Below are 20,080 nucleotides of genomic sequence, written 5' to 3'. Positions count from 1 at the left end.
GCCTGGTTCTCCTGCCCGTGGCGTGTCCCCGGCAGGACCCCCGGATACTCACACTCATGCTGTTCATAGGGCGGGTAGCTCAGGCGCACGGAGATCAGGATCAGGAAGATGAACAAAGGCCAGGCCACTTCCAGCAGCAGCTGACACTGAGCGGGAAGGAAGACAGCGCTGGTGAGTTTCAGAAGGAACACAGACGCCTCAAGCTATGGGTTTGGGGAAATCCACCACAAAGTCCATTACCCAGTTGATCAACTTTGCCTCTCCCACACCAGTCATGAACTTACCGTTTAAGCTTCAATCACATCAAACTGTTTGCAATTCTCACCCTACGACATATTATTCCAAAGCTCCAGGCTTCCCACAAGCAAAGCTGCTTCCCATCCTGCTTCCTCTCGCTTCCGTTCTTCAAGACTCTTCAAGACCCATTTCCTGGCTGAACTAGAAGCCTTCTTGGGCGTTCCCCCAGTGCCCCTGCATCCTCCTCCCATCCCATTCTCCCTGCACCCAGCAATCACCTCTTTCAGTCCCTGGCTTCCACACACACCTATAGGCACCTGAAGGGCAGGCCCAGGGTCCTGGTCACTTTTGCATTCCCAGTGTCAGCACTTTTGATGAAAGGAGAGGACCAGGGCAAACTGCTGTGCTATACACACATCACCTCTAAAGGCACACAGAGCCGCTGTTCCTGGGGCTGAAAAGCCGGGTCCAAAGATAACGGAAAGTCACACAGTTCCATATTGACCTGCGTGCACCCGGGATGGAAAGAGCCGGCAGCAGTGCAAAGTCCTCCTCCCTCCATCAAGACCTGGACACCGCCTTCTCCAGTGAATTAGAAGGTCATGGAACTTATAAGCAAGCATGAGCCACCGGCCAAAGCAATGGAGCTTCTCGAAAGGAGAAACTTGCCAGGCCATAAATACACAGAAGGTCAAGATGGAAATCACTGGAGATAATTTAGAGCCAGTGGTGTGCAGACAACTAGTTACACTGCCTGGAGTCTCCCATCTCTTCCATGCCTTTCATTTCTTGATTCCAAAGTTCTATTTAGGGTAAACATCCAAGAGCCCAGAAAAGCCATGTAGCTTTGTAACAGTAACTGTGAGTGTGGCTCAGAGTCACAAAACCAAGAGAACACAGATATGAAATGCCCCTTATTTTTAAACAGCAGGATTATTTCCTTGATCCTGAAGTCTATGTATTCTCATTATGAAAAATCTGAACATAAAAAAAAAACAGTAGAAAAAGGTGACTAAAAATCACCCTTAATCCTACCTCCCAGAAATAATCACTAAGGTGAAAATAGTTCTTTGTTAATGTTTTTTAAATCTTTTTTCTGTGGACATATATTTTTTTCTCTACAAAACAGGGATTATACAGCATATATAATTTTGTATTCTTCTTTTTCATTTTATATCATATTGGGAGCATTTTCCATAACAAATATTCTCTGAATATACGGCTTTTAATGGCCACTTGACAGTCTACTCTATGAATAGACCATAATTAATTAAACTATTCTGGGTTTCAGACTGTTTTCAGTTTTTTATATTTGTTGTTGGTTTTATAGTATTTTAAATAGTCACGTCTTAATATCCAAAGACCTTTTATATGATTCCACATTAAGCTCTATTTTAAATTTTTTTTAGAAGGAAATACAGCACAACAATGGCTGTACTGGGTTGATAAGAACAAGGGTGATTTCTTTAAGACTTCCTAAGTTTCCTAAATTTCCTATAATGAGCATATAATACTTGTCTAATGGAACAAACAACAACAACAAAACCACTGCTACCATGTAACTATGAAAAATGGTTTACAACAGATAGCACAACAACAGAAAATAAAAAATGACAAATGTGTCCCACTCTGGAAGAAAACATGCTGGCAACGAGGTTCCCGAGATCAAAGATAGCAATCTGTAAGTAATCCCTAAAAGCAACACACAATAAAATCTCCAGGCTTGTGAATGGCATTCGACCTTCTCTGCCAGCTGAACTGGATGTCCCTCCCCTGAGTTCCCCAGGTACTCACTCTGTACCTTTATCAGCACTTGGCATAGCAGGGACCCCATTTATATATGAGCTTTTCCCCCAGTGTCACTTTCTTCTTGCTAAACCTGCCACATAAGGATTTTTAAATGTCTGAGTAAGGGAATAAGCTGAAGTTTACAAGATAATGAAGATGGAAATATAAATCAACAGAGCCCTCTGGGAAAGCAATTTGGCAATATGTATTCAAAAGACATGTTTATCCCCTTTGACCGAGTTATATTCCTGGGAATTCATCCTAGGGAACTAAATTTAAAATATCAAAAGAGCTATATACACAAGGTTCTTTATTCCTTGAGATAGTATAATTGTAAAATATTGGAAACAACTTAATTGCACGACAATAGGGGAATATTAAATTCTGGTACAGTCTGACTCGAGGGCCCCGTCCACTTAGCCACGATGCACCCCAACCTTCTTGTGCCTCGCCCAGAGGAGCTGGACTCTTACAAGGCCCTTGCTAAGCTGGGACTCTAACACCTTCAAAATGAAGAGACTGCCTCCAAAGCTTACAACACCCAAACCAGAGAACCCATGGGAGACAAAATTTAATCTGTGCCCTTGCTCCCTGTACCTCTAAAAGTATTTCTGCCATTGAACATGAACTCGCCTTCTAAACTCAAGGAGATGGTCTAGATATTTCTTTCCGTAATAGCCTTCCTCTAGAAACCTAATGTGACCTGGCACGCTGGCTCCACTCACCATCGAAACCCGGCACAGCCCCATCTCTAAACGTGGCACGGTTCCAGCAGAGGCCTCCACAGGCAGCTTGGAAATGAGGCTGATGCTTCACTGCTATAAACTCCCACAGAAAAACCCTTCGAAATACTGCTTTGGTACCCACCCAACCACCCTCATGACATGCAGAGCCGGGGAGGAACGTTCTTCTCAAAGCAGGTGTTTCATACCAAGCTCAGAGACTTGGACGCTGTCTTTCAGTGGTGGGAAGTACAGTTAAGAATCCTGGTGTTCAAGCAAGCGGCTACTCCAAGCTGCCCTGTGACCACCAAAGCATCGCTCCGCACTTTGGATCTCGCTATTCCTCAGCTGTAACACGGGGACAAGATGAGCAAGCGCCTCTGGAGCAGGCTCTCTCAGCCTCGACACCACTGCCAGGTCGCTCTTGGCGGTGGGAGACTAGCCTAGATTGCAGGGTGTGTAGCAGCTCCCTGGCCTCTGCGCACTCGGTATCAGCAGCGCCATCCTCAGGGCGGTGTCACCCAAAAATGTCTCCGGACATTACCGAGTTTGGGAAGGAAACTCGCCCTCCCTCTGCTTCAGATTGCGAGACATTACGTGTTACTTCATGGAAAAGGCCTAGCACAGAGTCTGGCACATCCTGGCTGCTCTTATTATCATTATTTTCATCATAGTTAAATATGCATGAGACTATCTTTTTTTTTTACTAGAGAAATTGTAGGTTTATAGAAAAATCATGCAGAAAATACAGGGTCCCCAGATACCACCCTACTATTAACACCTGGCATTAGTGTCGTACTTTTGCTACAATTGATGCACTGATATTATTATAATTGTACTGTTAGGGTTCATTGTGTTACACAGTCCTATGTTTTTTTAAATTCTAGTAACATATATATAACCTAAAACTTCGCCCTTTAACCACATTCAAATATATAATTCAGTGCTGTTGATTACATTCACAATGTTGTGCTACCATCACCCCCATCCATTACCAAAACTTTTCCATCACCCCAAACAGAAACTCTATCATTTAAACATGAACTCCCCATTCCCTACCCCCCTTCCAGCCCCTGGTAACCTCTGTTCTATTATAGTTTCTGAATCTATGATTTTGTTTATTTTATTTATTTCGTATCAGTGAGCTCATACGGTATTTGTCCTTTTGTGTCTGGCTTATTTCACTCAACTTTCAGAATTACACCAAACTCTCACAAACCACAGAATCCACTGTCCACCTGAGGATTCATGCTTAACTTTCGCTCCTGGTTGCTGAAGTTTATGTACCACAGTCTAGTCCCTCTGTGAATGAATTCGGCTACCTAGTCTAAGGGCACAGCGGTGGCACTCTTCATTTTTTTTTTGAGATTTATCCATATTAACTCCGGTTTAGGGAAGAGAATGGGCTGTGTTCAAAGAATAAAGAAAACCAGAGTAATAAAATTTGGCCTTGGGCAAGTATCTTCTGGGCAAAGGTAACCAAAAAAATTTCATCCTGAAAAAAGAAGTTACTGTTTACTAGCATTGCATTGAAGTTTCTTCAGATCATATGAGACAAAGAATGGCCATCAGAAAGGAAGAGATGAAAATATGCTTTTTGTCACCAGCACGGTCACAATTCTAAGAGAATCCAGAAAACTAACCCAAAAGCTGCCCATGATTTGAAAACATGGGTAAATTAACCAGAAACAAGATAAATTCCAGGAAGCAGATGTGGTTCAACAGATAGAGTGTCTGCCTACCATCTAGGAGGTCCAGGGTTCAAACCCAGGGCCTCCTGGCTCGTGTGGTTAGCTGGGCCACATGCAGCGCTGCCACACGCAAGGAGTGCTATGCCACACATGGTTGTTCCCATGTAGGGGAGCCCTACGCTACAAGGAGTGCGCCCTGCAAGGAGAGCCACCCTGCACAAAAAGCGCAGCCCACACAGGAGTGGCGTTTCACACACACAGAGCTGACGCGACAAGATGACACAACAAAAAGAGACACAGATTCCCATGCCACCAAGAATGCAAGCAGACACAGAAGAACACATAGCGAATGGACATGAGAGAGCAAACAATGCGGGTGGAGGACAGGCTGGCGGGGGAAGAAGGAGAGAGAAATAAATAAAAATAAATCTTTAAAAAAAAAAGATAAATTCCTTCCTCCTCTATAATCTATAATAAACGGTTAAAGTAATACAATGTGGAAAGGAGAGAATAATCCCAGTCACAGTAAGAACAGAAACACAAACAACCTAGCTATTAAGGTAACACCAAATGTGTGGTTCTTATATACAAGAAAACCCTAGAACTCTAAGATGGATAAAGGAAGATGGGAATTAATGAGAGCCAAGTACCATGTTCCTAAATGGGAAGATTTACTATACAAAGAAAATGGTATTTTCCAAGCTATTTTATAGATTTAACATCATTTCACTTAAAATGGTGATAGGAGTGGAGTGGTGTAGCTCAATGCTTTGCATGTAAGCGGTTCCAGGTCCAATCTATAGTACCTCCAAAAAAAAAAAAAAATAGTGACAGGATACTTTATAGGATTTAATGAGATTCCATGGGAAGAAGAAATACCTGAAAATTTCAAAGAATATTCTAAGGGGAAAAAAAAAAAAGTGGGACGGTGGTCTCTCAAGTGGAATGTCCATCAAAGTAATGGCCAACTCTGGGTTATCTCAGCACCAAAATAAAAAGTACTTATCAAGTGACCAAATAAATAACCCCAAAATAGTCCCCTACACAATTAAGATTTTAATAAACATCCCAAAAATAACTAGTAAAGGAATCACTGTTTAATAAAAGCTGCTGGGTTGCTACATGGCATGATATGTGATATAATAATGTGATATATGACATGATATGAATATGAAGAAAAACTAATTGTAGACCAGTCCCTCATACCATACACCTCTCCACTCCACCTCAACTAAGTCTGGGCAAATGAGAGAAATGCCAGAAGACAAACAATTTTTAAAACCAGCCCCAACCTCCTGGAATTATAAAGCCTCCTGCATTGCTGGTGACTTTTTTAATTGGTTCACTCCTTTGGAAGGTCAATCTGCTCATACTTCCCCTTTGACCTAGAAATCTTACCCTTGAGATTTTGAAATAAAAGCAAAAAATGGTTATATGTATAAAATCTTGGTGGTAGTTTATTTATAGCAGCAAAATACTGAAAACAATTTAAAGGTTCGCAATAAATAGGGTACAAACTTGCAAAATAAAAACTATGTTGATGGATTACTGTAAAGCTATCAGGAATATCAAAGGCATCATCCCGTCATAGCTTCAGAGCCAAAAGATCCATGTCTGTAATTTAGCCCCTCCTCTACTGAACTGGCTAACTCGCAAATCACGGAGCCTAACTTTCTCCATCTGTGAAACAGAAGCTGCGATGCATACCTCTCAGAACTGCTGAAAAAATGAGATGATCAGGGATCTGAGTATTTTCGAAACCACAAAATGCAGCCCACACATAAGGAATCATTAACATAAATATGAAGATTGTTTGGAAATACAGGAACATCCATATCAAATCATGTCCAAAGAGAAAAAGAAAGCAGAGGACAGGACTGGACTGGTGAACGTCATGACTGCAACTGATTCCTTGGGATGTTGGCATTCAAGTCCCCTCAGAGCAGGAGCCACAACCATCTGACCCCGGCCGCCATGGTCGGCCACCTAAGGGACTGGTTTGATAAATCAAGTTCAACCACTTTCTCCAGCTGCTGGGCCTGCAGGCTCTGCCCCTGCCTACTTGGGCCCCACCATCTCTCTGCCTGGAAGGCGAGCACGCTTGATCTCCCAACCCCTAATCTTCACCTTTCTAACTCCTGCTTGAAATTTCAGGCCTCTCAGCTCCACTGTCACAACCTTCCATCTCCAATTAGCCTCTCCCATAACCTGTTAGTCTCTAACATGGCACCACAGTGTGTCTGTTTGTTTGTTTATAACAGTGATCATGGTTGGTAATTATATTTTCACTCATGTGCTCATCTGTTTCACTAAACTCTAAGCTCTCTGAGGGCAGGGATTATGTCCTTCTGGTTCTCCACGGTACACCTAGGACGCTGCCCACCAGGAGATACTCAGTAAATACTGACCCAAACGAAACAATAAGTGACTGTTCTAACCTTCTTCATTTCATGTAAGGGGAAACTAAAGGTCAGGGAGAAATGAGTTTCCCAAGGCCTCAAAGGAACATGGTACCTAAACTGGAATTAAAATCATAACCACATCATGGCTGGCCAGGGCAGGGTGTGCACGTGGCCTGTGAGGCTGGGAGTGGAGCAGGGATACAGAGAGTGGCCATCTCTGTAAAATTCTCTCTAATGGCTCTCAAATGGGGGGATTTCAGTTTAGGATAGCTTATTCCTTGTCACTAAACAATGCCCCAAGACCAGTGCTCTAGTTTATACAAAACTTCGGACATCTATTTTCTCAGGCTCATGGCTAGTCAGATTGAATTAGTACAATTAATACTCAAAACAAAAGAGTCCATATGGCGCCACTCTGTCCCATCTGTTCCATGGGGACCTTGGCCCCTGGCTCAACCTAAAACCAGATGAGGATCCTGAGACCTCTGAAGCCCCTCCCCTCTTCCTGTCCCAAACCCTGTTTGTGCTGAATGACCCCCACCCAGGCAGTTAACCTTTACTTAGGACCCAAACTGAACTTTGCACCCAACTTGTGCAACTGAATCTCAGTGTCTCCTCTGCCCAACAGAGGCAGCAGAAATCTAAGCCTGGCCCAGGGGCTCCGTGATCTGTACCATGGAGAGAGGCCTCCATATTCACCAGCATGCAGGGACGCAGAGCTAAAAGGCACGCTGCTGCCTTGCCATGGGGTTGCTCTGGGGTACACTGTGCAGCTCCAGGTTTTTGCATTTTCCTTCTATTCTTCCGGGCAGCCATGCATAAGGCTCCAATATAACAGGGGAGCCCCCTCCAGACCTGCAAACCAATGGGCCATGACCATATCTGCCCCTCATTCAGCAAATACTTAGGTCCCAGGTGCCAGGTGCTGTGCTGGGCTCTGGGGCCAAGTCTATATGCTCCAGGATCTCAGATGAAGGGAAACAAGCCATTGATTTCCACACATGGTAGGCAAGAGCTATCAGGGGCTGCTAACTTCATCCCCTGCCGAACGGGCAGTGCTGGTTTTGACTACGTGAGCTAATAAAATGGCATCAAAACACTTAACCGTTTCTAATGTCTATATAATCCAAGCCAGGTAGAGTAGGGAAGTGGCTACCAGCCAGAACTTAAGATCCAGGGAGGTAAAACCTTTAACGCAGATAAGGCAGAACCGGCTAAAAAAGGGCAGGGCCACCAAGAAAGAGGTTCTGTGCTACTTCCATGAGTGACCAACTCTTCACCCATGCCCTGTTGGGAACCCCAGTGCCTCTGTACTAGGGCAGTCCAGATCTTTCCTGCTCTGACAACCTAAGCATTTAGGACCTGAAATAAACCACCTTCCTTTCAGATTCAGCGAAAATCCATTTCCTTTAGAAGCCAGGCGAACAGGTAAGTAGGACTAGCTAGTAGGCAGTGGTACACTATCTAGAAAAGCCCTTCTGTGTCGGGATGTTTGAGCTGTACCTCCTCCTTCCACAAGAACTCCACCACAAGGCTACAAATCACCTTTGACCAAACCTGCCCATCTCTCTAATCTTAACACTTCAAACCCCATAAACTACTCAGCAAGAAGCAGCAAGCTCAAGACGAGTGGAGACTGGCGCAGGATGACCCAATTCCACGCCCTTTTCCAGGCCCCTGTGCGTCTTCCTTCCCTCCTGGGCTGAGCACAGAGTCTTCCTGCCTCCCGCTTCCTCCACCGCCAGGCTGGGCACTACTTGGGGGATGCAGAGAACTTGGAAAAGGGAAGAAAAGTCACAGCGATGAAATGGAAGGCGGCTTGACCTAAGGCTCAGAGATGCCAACTCTACTCCCAGCTCAGTGGCTGGCTGGTTGACCATGGGAAAATCCCTGTCCTGCTCTGTGCCTCCATTTCCTGGTCTGTAAAATGAGAGGGCTGGACTATTTTTAAGAGTTCCTACGATGATACAGTTTCTCCTGCTACTCACTGGCTAGTGGACATACCATGGCGGAGACAGGTTCCTGCTATGTGGGTGAGAAGAGGCAGGGGCCTGGGACCAAATGGTAGCTAAGAAATGAGGCTAAGAGATGAACATATAGCATCTGGGCCTCCCAGAACCTGAGAACTACCTTGGGAGGCAGGGGGAAAGGCAAGGAAGAAGCCAGAAACTCCAAAGGTTTTGAGACTGAGAGAAGAAAAATTAACAATACTTCTGAAAGGCAATGTGGAATACCAGTTTGGTGTACTAACGGCAGAGTTAGATTATCTGGGTTTGAACCACCCTTTACTGCTTATTAGCAGTGTGGCCCTCAGACAAATTATTTTTCTCTCTGTGCTTCATGTTCCTTAACTACAAAACAAGGAAATTACAGTATTTCATGGGGTCTTAAAAGGATTAATCCACTTAATAGAGTACTTAGTGGTGAGCACATGGGAGTTTGCTCTGTTTGCTTTCATTATATTAATGTAATATTATGTGTTAGGATACTAATCCCTGCTCTTTAACTAGAGACCTTGGAATTTAGTTTCTCCATCTGTAACATAAGGGGATGGACAAAATCTATATTTCTCTAATTAAAATATACATATATATGTGGAGCAGATGTAGCTCAGTGGTCAAGCACCTCCTTTGCATGTACAAGGCCCAGGGTTCAATCCCCAGTACCTCCTAAGAGGGAAAAAAAAAAAAAAGTAAAAAGAATATACATATATTCCTGAGGGATTACAAGTTCTTGATGAATACTTTAAATATTTTGTATTTTTATCTCATTAGCCATCTAAACAACTTCTAATAAACACATTTGGATTTTCTGAATGCCCACTTTATAACCAAGTTCCGGAGTAAGAGTTCAGAACCCAAGTTTATATTTGTGTTGGCAGCAGTCTAATTGTAGGTAATGAGAAAGGAACGATGCAGCCTCAATTTCTGAATGATGAGATAGCAATAAAGGAAAGCCAACTGACATCAAATGTAGGTCATTCAATTAGAAAAATGGTTGGGGAACTGAATCATTAGCACATAGGAATATACACCAGCCAACCCCCCCCCCCCAAAAAAAAACCAGCACTATGGCACTCACCAGCATATTCACATTACAACTTACAATTTGGTTTCAGTAAAACAATATCTATTATCTCACTGCAGAACAGTGTTAATTTGAACTGTCTTGGTTTTGCAATTTTGTTTGCATTTAATTCATAAATACGTATGGGTCATACAGTTGCATAACAAAAACCTAGAAGTATAATGGATTTATATCTAGTGTCATGTATATATGTATTTAAGTAACATTATAATAAAAGGAATTTAGTGAACACAGAGGTACCTTGACATTTTTGTTCTTTAAAAAAGATCCAAGCATTACACTGAATTTAATGATCTCCAAGTTCCCTTAGAGCTCTTTTGAGTCTAGGAAAGGTGATCATTTTGGTTTCAGACATGTGACGGCAGGTTTGGAACACAGTGGGAGAAAGTCAGGGCAGGAAACGGATTTGGAAGCCCACCACAGCAAGGAGCCGCTGACCGCAGGGGAGTAGATGGATCTCAAAGGAAGGGGATTCAGAAAGAGAGGAGCAAAGAGCCGAAGTGTGAGCTTCAGGGACTTCACCAGCCGGCACCTTCCTCTGTGGAAAACATTCGCCTGAACATTAAGGAAGGTCGCCTAGGGTTCCTCAAAGCAGTACTGGTCCACCTGGATGTGAGAGGCTTAGGCCCCTCCACAGAAATTAAACAAGCCTCAGTTACGGAGTTCCTGGGGGCCTGCGGTCAAAGCTGAAAGAAGGTTTCCAGACTGACGCTAAGGAACCTGACACTGGTTTCTAAGAGCAGGGCCATTAGCGCCCTCGACTCCCACCCGCGCCCAGACACAGGGGCCCTCTGGGTGCTTCAGGAAAGCCGGGGGCTCCCAGGGCTTCAGGTTAAAGGAAAGAGCAGGGCGGGCAGGGACAGTTCGATGCCAGCTTTCAGGGGTCAGAACCCGCACCTGGGCTCTGGCACAAACCAAGCTGGCACATCTGCTGTCTCAGAGAAGCCGCCGGGTCCTGTGTTCACCAGGGGCCAGATTCATTCAGTCGCTGCATGAAAACCGAGAGGACTCCCTGCTCTCCCTCCTCCAAACCCCAGCTCAAAACCATTGAAGGGCGAGGGCAGGAGGGGGAGAACCCCTCTCCCCCCAGAAACCCAAGCTTACGGTTTGTCTTCTCCGGAAAGTGAGGTTCTTCCACAGCAGCAACCTCAGCTGAGGCCAGCAAGCCATGTTACCTCAGCCGTGCCCAGGCAACCTGCGTGTGGCTCGTCGGGAGCCCGTGGGGGCAGTGGCCGGAACTCACGGCAGGGACGCTGTGGCTGGTCATTAACTGAAAGATAAAGCGGGAGGACAGAGTGCGGTCAGTTATTGCTGCAAAGCCGAACACCAATGAGGGTTGTTGCTCCAGCCCTCTCGCCAGAGCACCCAGCACCCAGGTCTGCTTCTTAACTGTTCCTCAATGGGTCACTCCCAGCCTGGGGGTCCTCCAGGAAATGGGACTTCCATGGGTTTGCTCGAGGCAGCCTGGAAGCTAATCATTATAGCTTCATCAGTATGATTGTTTGGGAATGAAAATGCACTTTGGAAAGCAGTCTTAAGTAAACAGTCTTAAGTAGCCAAAATGCAGAGGATGGTAACAGCATATTGCAATCCCAGGGCCCTGCCCTCCTTCTCTAAGCAAATGTTTCCACTTGCGGAAAATGTCAGCGGCACTTACACCATTTTGCCTCGAGCGTGGGACGTTTTGGCTATTTCCCGAAATTTGCTGCAGGCTAAATTTTCATCTGGCCCCCAAGCTGGGTCCCTCCAATGACACACGGTGTCATCGGTAAAGCCATCTCCCAACCTAGAAAGCCACAGCTTGCTTGAGATGATGGCGAGTAAACGCCAAGCAAGTGTCACGACACCTGGCTTCCAGGTGATGAGGGCAACCGCAGGGCTGTGTGTCTCTGGGAGGAAAAGGACATGCCGTGGAGAAACGAGTCTGCTAAGGCAGGCCCCGTGCATCGCCCCCGAAACCGACAGAGGCACACGCCCGGCCTTGCTCGAACTGCACTGGACAGATGACCCCGCTGCCCCTCGTCAGGTCACAACACTCTTCGTCTCCCAGCTGCCCCTTCAGCATCTCCATTTACTTAATGCTCGATTTTTCCCCAGGGAAGGGGCAGGAAATGAAATCGCAAGAAGAAAGAAGGGGTACACGGGCTAAAACCAGCCCTGACTGTACCACCGCAGCTCCTGGCAATCGCGGGGCAGGGTGGGCGTGAGGAACCAACGAGCCACCAACAGGAGGTGCTGAGGATGAAGTAAGGACTTGTGGAGACAGAATCAAGTGCTTTACTAGAAATCGGATCTCCAGACCAAAGTCCATCTCTGATAGGATATTACCCCTTGGCCCTTCACCCCACAAGGGCTTGGATTAAAAACTTCTTTTAGAGAAGAAAAGAGAGTGGAGGGACTGTGTGATGTCCAAGAGGGAGGATGACCCTTCCACTGGGGACTTGGTCTTCATTCTTAACTGCCCAGAGAATCAGGAATCCTCTGAAACATGCAAGCTTTGGGATCGATTTCTTCATTGCCTGCTCAGCAAACCTCTAAGAGGACAAACACCCACCCCTCACCAAAGTTTCTCATTCCGAAAGGAGGAAGAGTGAAACCAGCCCCGCATCAGATCACATTTCATTGTTGAAAGATGTCCACTGGCCCAAGAGCACTGGAAGCCAGAGCAGTCTTGGTGAGACACATGCTTGTGATCCCAGATTGTTTTGTCACGGGCCTAGAATAGGGCTTGCATTCCAGAAACACTGAAACAAATAATTAGCTGGATTTTCTCACGCAAACACTGCTCTCCAAGAATCACATCGCTGACTGATTTGCTATTAAGAAAGAAAACTGACCACATTAAAATAAAAAAATAAATAAAAATAAAATTTAAAAAAATATAAATTAGCCCATGCTTCCCAATTTTGTGCTCTTGGCCAAGCTTTTATGCTTTCTGAGCCTGTCTTCTCATCTATAAAATTGGGTGTCAATACCACATAGTTGTTTCAAGAACTAAGTGAAATAATATATGTAAGAGCTCAGCACAGTACAAGGCACATTGGAATTGCTAAAGAAACATGAGTTCCCTTCTCCTTGCTCCTCTCTACTGGTACCTCCTGCAGAGAAATGGCAATATCTTGTCCAAGCATTCTTTAACATGCCATTATTTCTAGAAATCCATCACGAATTTCTGGGAACTTAGAAGGAACGAAGGAGGAAGGATGAGCTCTGAATGGTGGACACTGCTGGGCCAAACTAAAGCGTAACGCTGCCTTCCCACAGAAAGGCCTCAGAGCTATTTGTCTCACTTGGCGATTTAAGTTTAATAGTGAAAGACAGGCTACTGATAACAATGCATCATAAAACCTTCAGAAGGAAAGGAATGTTTTGTGGACCATTTGTTTTTGTGTGGCTGTTTTAAGTTATTAGTTTTTAAAATCAGTACTTTTTAAATGGAAACAACTTGACCAAAAAATCTGCCACCGAATTTTGAGACCTATTAAAACAAAGATTAATGAGAAACCTTTGTCTTCTTTTGAAAGGTCAGCTTTTAATTGCTTTAGGTAAAAGACGGAGATGCCCATGAACTTTCTGCTGTTCTAGCTGCTAAAATTTGGTAAGAATTTTCGATAGTTCAGGGTTAAAAATTTTAGGACAGGAATTAAGGATGTTTTCACCTGTCGTGGGTGGGGTCACTCAAGTACTTAGTATGGAAGGGGGCTGCAACCTTGTTTAGGATGGAAAAGCAAAGAGGGAAACGGACTTGGCCCAGTGGATAGGGCGTCCGTCTACCACATGGGAGGTCCGCGGTTCAAACCCTGGGCCTCCTTGACCCGTGTGGAGCTGGCCCATGTGCAGTGCTGATGCGCACAAGGAGTGCCCTGCCACGCAGGGGTGACCCCCGCGTAGGGGAGCCCCACGTGCAAGGAGTGTGCCCTGTAAGGAGAGCCGCCCAGCGTGAAAGAAAGTGCAGCCTGCCCAGGAATGGCGCCGCCCACACTTCCCGTGCCGCTGACGACAACAGAAGCGGACAAAGAAACAAGATGCAGCAAATAGACACAGAGAACAGACAACCGGCGGAGGGGGGGAATTAAAAATAATAAATAATTTTTTTTTAAAAAACTTAAAAAAAAAAAAGGAAAAGCAAAGAATAATTTGTAATGTTTATAAGCTACTTTTAGAAGGCCAAGTTCTGTAAAAGTCACATCTTGCAGAGAATTTTAATGTTGTGTAGTTATCTATATCACTATTTAAGAGTTTATTGTATTTGGATTCTAGAAAAAATAAAAGATACTGGGGGAAACGCATTTGGCCCAACAGATAGGGCATCCGCCTACCACATGGGAAGTCCAAGGTTCAAACCCAGGGCCATCCTGACCCGTGTGGAGCTGGTCCATGTGCAGTGCTGATGCGCGCAAGCAGTGCCCCGCCACGCAGGGATGTTCCCTGTGTAGGGGAGCCCCACGCGCAAGGAGTGCACCCCATAAGGAGAGCCGCCCAGCGCGAAAGAAAGTGCAGCCTGCCCAGGAATGGAGCCGCACACACAGAGAGCTGATGCAGCAAGATGACACAAAAAAGAGACACAGGTTCCTAGTGCCACTGACAAGAATACAAGTGGACACAGAAGAACCCACAGTGAACGGACAGAGAGCAGACAACTGGCGGGGGTTGGGGGGAAAGGGAAAGAAATAAATAACTCTTTAAAAAAAAGAAAGAAAGAAAGAAACTGGAAGTCGGGGGGGAAAAAAATGTCTTCGGTAAACCTGAGTAGAGAATGGGGCTCAGAAGGAAAAGTCACCCCTTTACAAAACATTCAGTATAAGCGGAGAAGAAAAAGGTCAAGAGTGATTTTCTTTTTTTTTTTTAAAAGATTTATTTATTTATTTATTTTCCCGCCTCCCCAGGCTGTCTGTTCTCTGTGTCTATTTGCTGCGTCTTGTTTCTTTGTCCGCTTCTGTTGTCATCAGCGGCATGGGAAGTGTGGGCGGCGCCATTCCTGGGCAGGCTGCACTTTCTTTCGCGCTGGGCAGCTCTCCTTACGGGGCGCACTCCTTGCACGTGGGGCTCCCCTACGCGGGGGACACCCCTGTGTGGCACGGCACTCCTTGCGCGCATCAGCACTGCGCATGGGCCAGCTCCACACGGGTCAAGGAGGCCCAGGGTTTGAACCGCGGACCTCCCATGTGGTAGACGGACGCCCTAACCACTGGGCCAAGTCCGTTTCCCAAGAGTGGTTTTCTTGAAGAGGATTTTCCTAAAAGTAGAGTTTCTGGCTCTCCAATGTGGATTCTGACCCCAAGGACCCTTCTGGAAACTCACGGAGTAGGTCGGCAAAAGTAATCCAGAGTAGCAGTGGAAGGTTCTGCTCTGGCTCGCTGGGGCAAATGGGCACATTTCCTGCCCCCTTTCCCCCACTCACCACGGCAGGACCCCAGCCTCCTGCACAACTCCCAGGCCCCACCTCGGGACACCATGAGCAACGCTGGGAGCAGAGCTGTCCAAAGAGGAGGGTTTGGCAACACCCTGTGCTCTGTAACTAAAGCCAAAGGGACATTTCCACATCTCTTTCCAAGGAAGTGAGCAAACAAATCAAAACTAAAAAGGAAAAAAAGAGAGGAAAAAAAAAAAGGCAGTACTATGTACTAAATTTCTCAATGTCTCCAAAGCTAGAAGCGCACTCACTTCTGCCCTCGGACACATTTACAGTTACTGGCTGGAATGGGTCCCACCTCACAGTCATCCCCCATCACCAGACCACTCTCAGGGTGCTCCTGGGTGACCCCGGCTGCTCCCTGCCTCCGGTCTTGCCCCGATCTTGCCCCGCTCTTATCCACCTGCCACACAGCAACCAAAGCCATGCTGCTAAACCAAACACCCGAACAAAGCCATTGCCCAACGTAACACCCTTCGCCAACCCCCCACCGCCCCGAGGATAAAGTCCAGCCTCGCTCAGGCTGAGCGGCCTTCCCGCGCGGCCTCCCTCACCAGAGCAAAGCCCGGGAGACTTTACCACACGCCTGCCACCCCGACTTCCCTGCTGCGCTCCCTCTTCCTGAGACACTTTTTCTCCAAGCAGGACCAGACTGGCTGATTCCTCCTCAATCCCAGGTCTCCCTGCAGCTGTCACCCCTCAAGGGGGCTGTCCCCTGGACTAGGGGTCCATCCTGGGGGATCCCACAGCAGCAGCCTCTGGGTCCCTGGGGCGTTTCTCCTACATTCTGTCAGGACCAGACCCCTCCTGTTTCCCTCAGCTGTGTTCCCTGGAGTGCCAAAGGTGCCCACCTGGAGGAAGCCCTCAGGAGATATCTATCAGAAGGAGGGGTTCACAGTCCAAGGGCGGTGGCATTCCTTGGCCTGAGGTGACGCTTTCTCAAGCTTGATTAGCTAATGTGGGCAAACCCTCCCCAGAGAGGGAGCGCGGCGTTCAGCAGGCTTCCACTACTACCGTGGTGGCCACCAAGGACTGCTGAGGAGCTTCAACAGAGCGAGAGCTTCCCAGGTGACTCCTGGGGCGTCCTGAAAAGCACGGCTGCTTCTCAGAAATGCCAGGCTTGGCTAAGGACCAAGCAGGACCTCCCCAGGCCAGCGGAGCCCCGACATCCGCCCTGCGTCAATCCTCACGCTCTGTCAATCCGCACGCTCACGACGGAGGTGTGCTCTCTCTGGGTCTCATCAGCCATCAGGTGGACCACCCTTGTCAAAAATGAGATTTTTCCACATGCCAACCTCCTTTTGTAAAGTGTGGACCTGCCCGAAGCGACGACTCAAACCTTTGACCATTTTTTTTTCTTCTTTAGGAAATTTCACTAAGAATGCCACTGATATTTTAAAGTTATTAAAGCTAACAAACACAACAGACTGTTCAAACATGACCTACTCAAATAAGCAAAAGAAAAGATATTCAACATCAGTAGTTGCTAGGAAATGCAAAATAAAAGCACAACAAGATTCCACTCCACATGCACTAGAATGACAAAAATTTAAAAGTGCTAGCGAGGCCCTGGAGCAACAGGAACTCCCATACCTGCTTGTGAGAATGGGAAATGGAACAGCCATTTTGGAAAAGTTTGGCAGTTTCTTGTCAAATTTAACAAAGACTTATAATGCGATGCAGCTGTCTTACTCCACGGTATATAGCCCAAAGAAATAGGGGCATATGTCCACATAGAGTCTGTGAATATTTATAGCGACTTTAGACAGAATAGCCTACACCTGGAAATAACACAGATGTCCACTGACTAGGGAGTGAATAAAAACTGGAGTACTACCCAGCAATAAAAAGGAACGAACTACTGATACACACAACACAGATGAATCTCAAAAGTCTTATGCCAAGTGCAATAAGCCAGACACAAACGAGTGCATACCCAAATGGTTTCATTTCTCTGACACGCTGGGAAAAGTGAAGCAATAGGGACAAAGATCAGGACAGTGGTTACCGGCAGCTAGAGAAGGAGGAGAAGTGACTATGAAGGAAAAGGAGGTGGCAGCAATATCCTACATTGTGACTGGTGGTCACACAACTGTACACATCTGCAAAACTCATCCAACCATACACTTAGAAAGGGTGAACTTTACTATATGCAAATTATATGTTAACGAACCTAATACCCCCCCCAAAAAAATCCTGCCTTCTATTATAACAATTACCATGCCCCCCAAGTCAAATCAAACCTAAGACTTCAGAGTGTAAAGCCTGATGGGGTGATTTGCTCTTACAGCGAATACTAGGTAAATGCTCACCATCACCTCTTCATTCCACAGTAACTACAGCCTTAACTCTGCAAGGCTCCTACTAGCCACAGGAAATATTTACCGAGGTCCCAATATACACCAGGCGCTATTCTAGACACTGGAGGTCCAGCACTGAACAAAAGGGGCAAGGCACCTCCTCTTGGGGAGCTTCTAATCTAGCAAAGGGCATGGGGGACTGACAGTGGTGAGCTGCTGAGTCAGTTGCTGGCCAGAGTAATGAAGAAATAGAAAGCCGGGTAAGAGGCATGGTCGGGAAAGGCCCCAGGATGGGGGAGGAGCCTTCAGGACAGTCATCTCCTGCAGGGAGGATGTGGGTCCTGGAACCTAAGCCACCTGCAAAGAGGTCAGCGAAGTGACGGCTGAAGTTGGGAAATCCTTTCTCTTCTCCGCAAGCCTAAAATTGGAATGCCAGATAGACTCAGCAGTCACAATCCAGAATATGCTGGCAAAGGGGGGAAAATTCTAGATTCCCAGGAAGTTTGGTGTGAAGGGGGAAATGATGACACCTTGTAGAGCCTACAGCCCTGCCCGCCCCACCCCGCTTCCTCACCAAAACCCTTTTGAACTTCACATGTAATTCCAAAGAGGGATGAGAGAAGAAAAAGACCATGAAGAAAGGAGAGAAAGGAAGACAAGACAAAAAGGCAAGGTAGGAGGAATTTTCCCCCAGTCGGCACAGCCAAAACTAAAACAGAAACTTCTTTCCGTGACTGGTTTCTCCTCTTCAAAAGTATTAAATCTGTCGACAGAAATAAGTGAGGGAAGAAAACACACGTTTGCACCGCTACCAGAAACGGATAGCTTGTGCGTTTGCAAAAGGGTCACCTGGTCTTTCTCCTTCCTGCCAGAGCACAGTGACGAGCATCCTCCAGCTACATTGCTGCTTCCATCTAAGGGTAGGGTGCAGCGCCTGGGCCAGGGCATGCTGCAAAAGAGGCAGGCTCCAGCAGGGACCTCCCAAGTGCTGGGGAGGAGAACCCAGCATCAGGCCATGCTCCATTTGATCTGGTATGAGCAGATACAAGGGTTCTGTCCCAGTCTTAGAGATGGAAAATCTGAGCCCTAAAGAAAGGAAGTGACTTGTCCAGAGTCACCCCTGGAGTTAGAGCTGGCCCCCTGGTTTCTCAAGAGATAACTTATTCAATAACTGTTATCTGCCCCTTCCTACTACGCCATTTCTCCTGCGATTCTGTATACCCTTCTGAACACATTTCTCTTGTGAGTTCTATCCGAATAATTCTTATAGCCAGAATGTGCAGTCTGCAACTAATTTTCACCCTTCAAAAGCAGCGATTTTATGACAACTATTTCTCTAAACATTACAAGTATATGTATGTACATACGCATATATGTATACAAGTATGCATATCTATTCTACTTTGTTAGACAAATTTCCACAGTACCTAGAAGTGATATGGAAGTTGAAATCTGACAATAGTATCTCTCTTGATGAATATGTTTCTAGATGTCTTTATCAGTAAACTCCTAGCTAGTAACCTACAATGCAGAAAGGCAGATTTAAGGCAGGATTTAACTATACCAATTATGAACTGAAAATGTGGCTGGCTCTAAATCTCCACTGATTCCCTATCCATGGAGGCAAAAGCAAGTGCCACAGATGTTTACGTGTCTCGACTCTGGAGAGATAATACAGGGTCCTGCGAAATTAGGATATGAAACCTGTAAGTCCAACAGAGCATGCTGGCCTTGGAAAAGGTCTGCTCTCTAGTTGCCTCTCGGAGGCTCCGTCTCTGGATCAGTAGCTTCGTTTAGGGAAAACTCTAACGAGGCTACTGAAGGCCAAAAGCCCTGGCTGCCGAGGTGGTGGGAGGGGATCCTGAGTCACCCTGTGATTTCTCCCAGGCTGACCCATCAGCTTTACTAAGCCTGAAGCGAATCCGCCTGCCCGGTTTAACTTTTCTCGCCTCCAGAAGCTACAGGACTTCCTACTCCTAAGGCTGCCCTCGCCCGTGTTCTTAAACTCCACCTCCGCGTACTCCCCAGCAATCCTGTAGACCCAAGGGTCCAGTGAAACCGCCCTGGGTTGGAGGGGCTGGGGCTCTTTAGACGTAACATCCACTGCCCTCAGCCAGCCCTGAAATTGTGCTCCCACTTAAACCGCAACATTGTAATACTCAAATTTGAGAAGACAAAAAGGGATAAGAGAAATCCTCCAAAGCATAAGTCCAGGATAAAATGAAGCCATTTATCATTCCAGAAGAGACTGTGCTATCACACTGCTCATTTATCGATTCAGTGCATTTTATCCATTTCCTCAGTCTGTAACTCAGGTGGGAGGGGAAGGCAGATTTTTGTGAAGCATCAAATGTTTCCTATTTACTGGATTAATACTAACAATAAGATCACATTAACTGCTCACCCCTCTTTCACCCTGCAACTACACAGCCAATAGCCG

The 20,080-nt window shown here is 46.2% G+C and overlaps 1 protein-coding gene across 4 annotated transcripts in view; it reads right to left on the bottom strand.

Moving 5' to 3' along the window:
• Positions 1-20,080, bottom strand: part of ABCA1 (ATP binding cassette subfamily A member 1) — a 135,941-nt gene that overhangs the window by 104,361 nt on the left and 11,500 nt on the right. For all 4 annotated transcript variants that reach the window (XM_058302588.2, XM_058302586.1, XM_012526704.3 and 1 more), the window contains exons 2-3: positions 11,032-11,197; positions 53-146 (exon numbers count right to left, since the gene is read on the bottom strand). In XM_058302588.2, the coding sequence (XP_058158571.1) occupies positions 53-146; positions 11,032-11,097 (160 nt within the window). In that variant the 5' untranslated portion in view covers positions 11,098-11,197. The remainder of the gene's footprint in view (positions 1-52; positions 147-11,031; positions 11,198-20,080) is intronic.

The sequence above is a fragment of the Dasypus novemcinctus genome, chromosome 8 (assembly GCF_030445035.2).
Source record: "Dasypus novemcinctus isolate mDasNov1 chromosome 8, mDasNov1.1.hap2, whole genome shotgun sequence".
Lineage (NCBI taxonomy): Eukaryota > Metazoa > Chordata > Mammalia > Cingulata > Dasypodidae > Dasypus > Dasypus novemcinctus.
The sequence above is the reverse complement of the archived record's forward strand: the minus strand, read 5'-3'. Positions and strand labels throughout refer to the sequence as shown.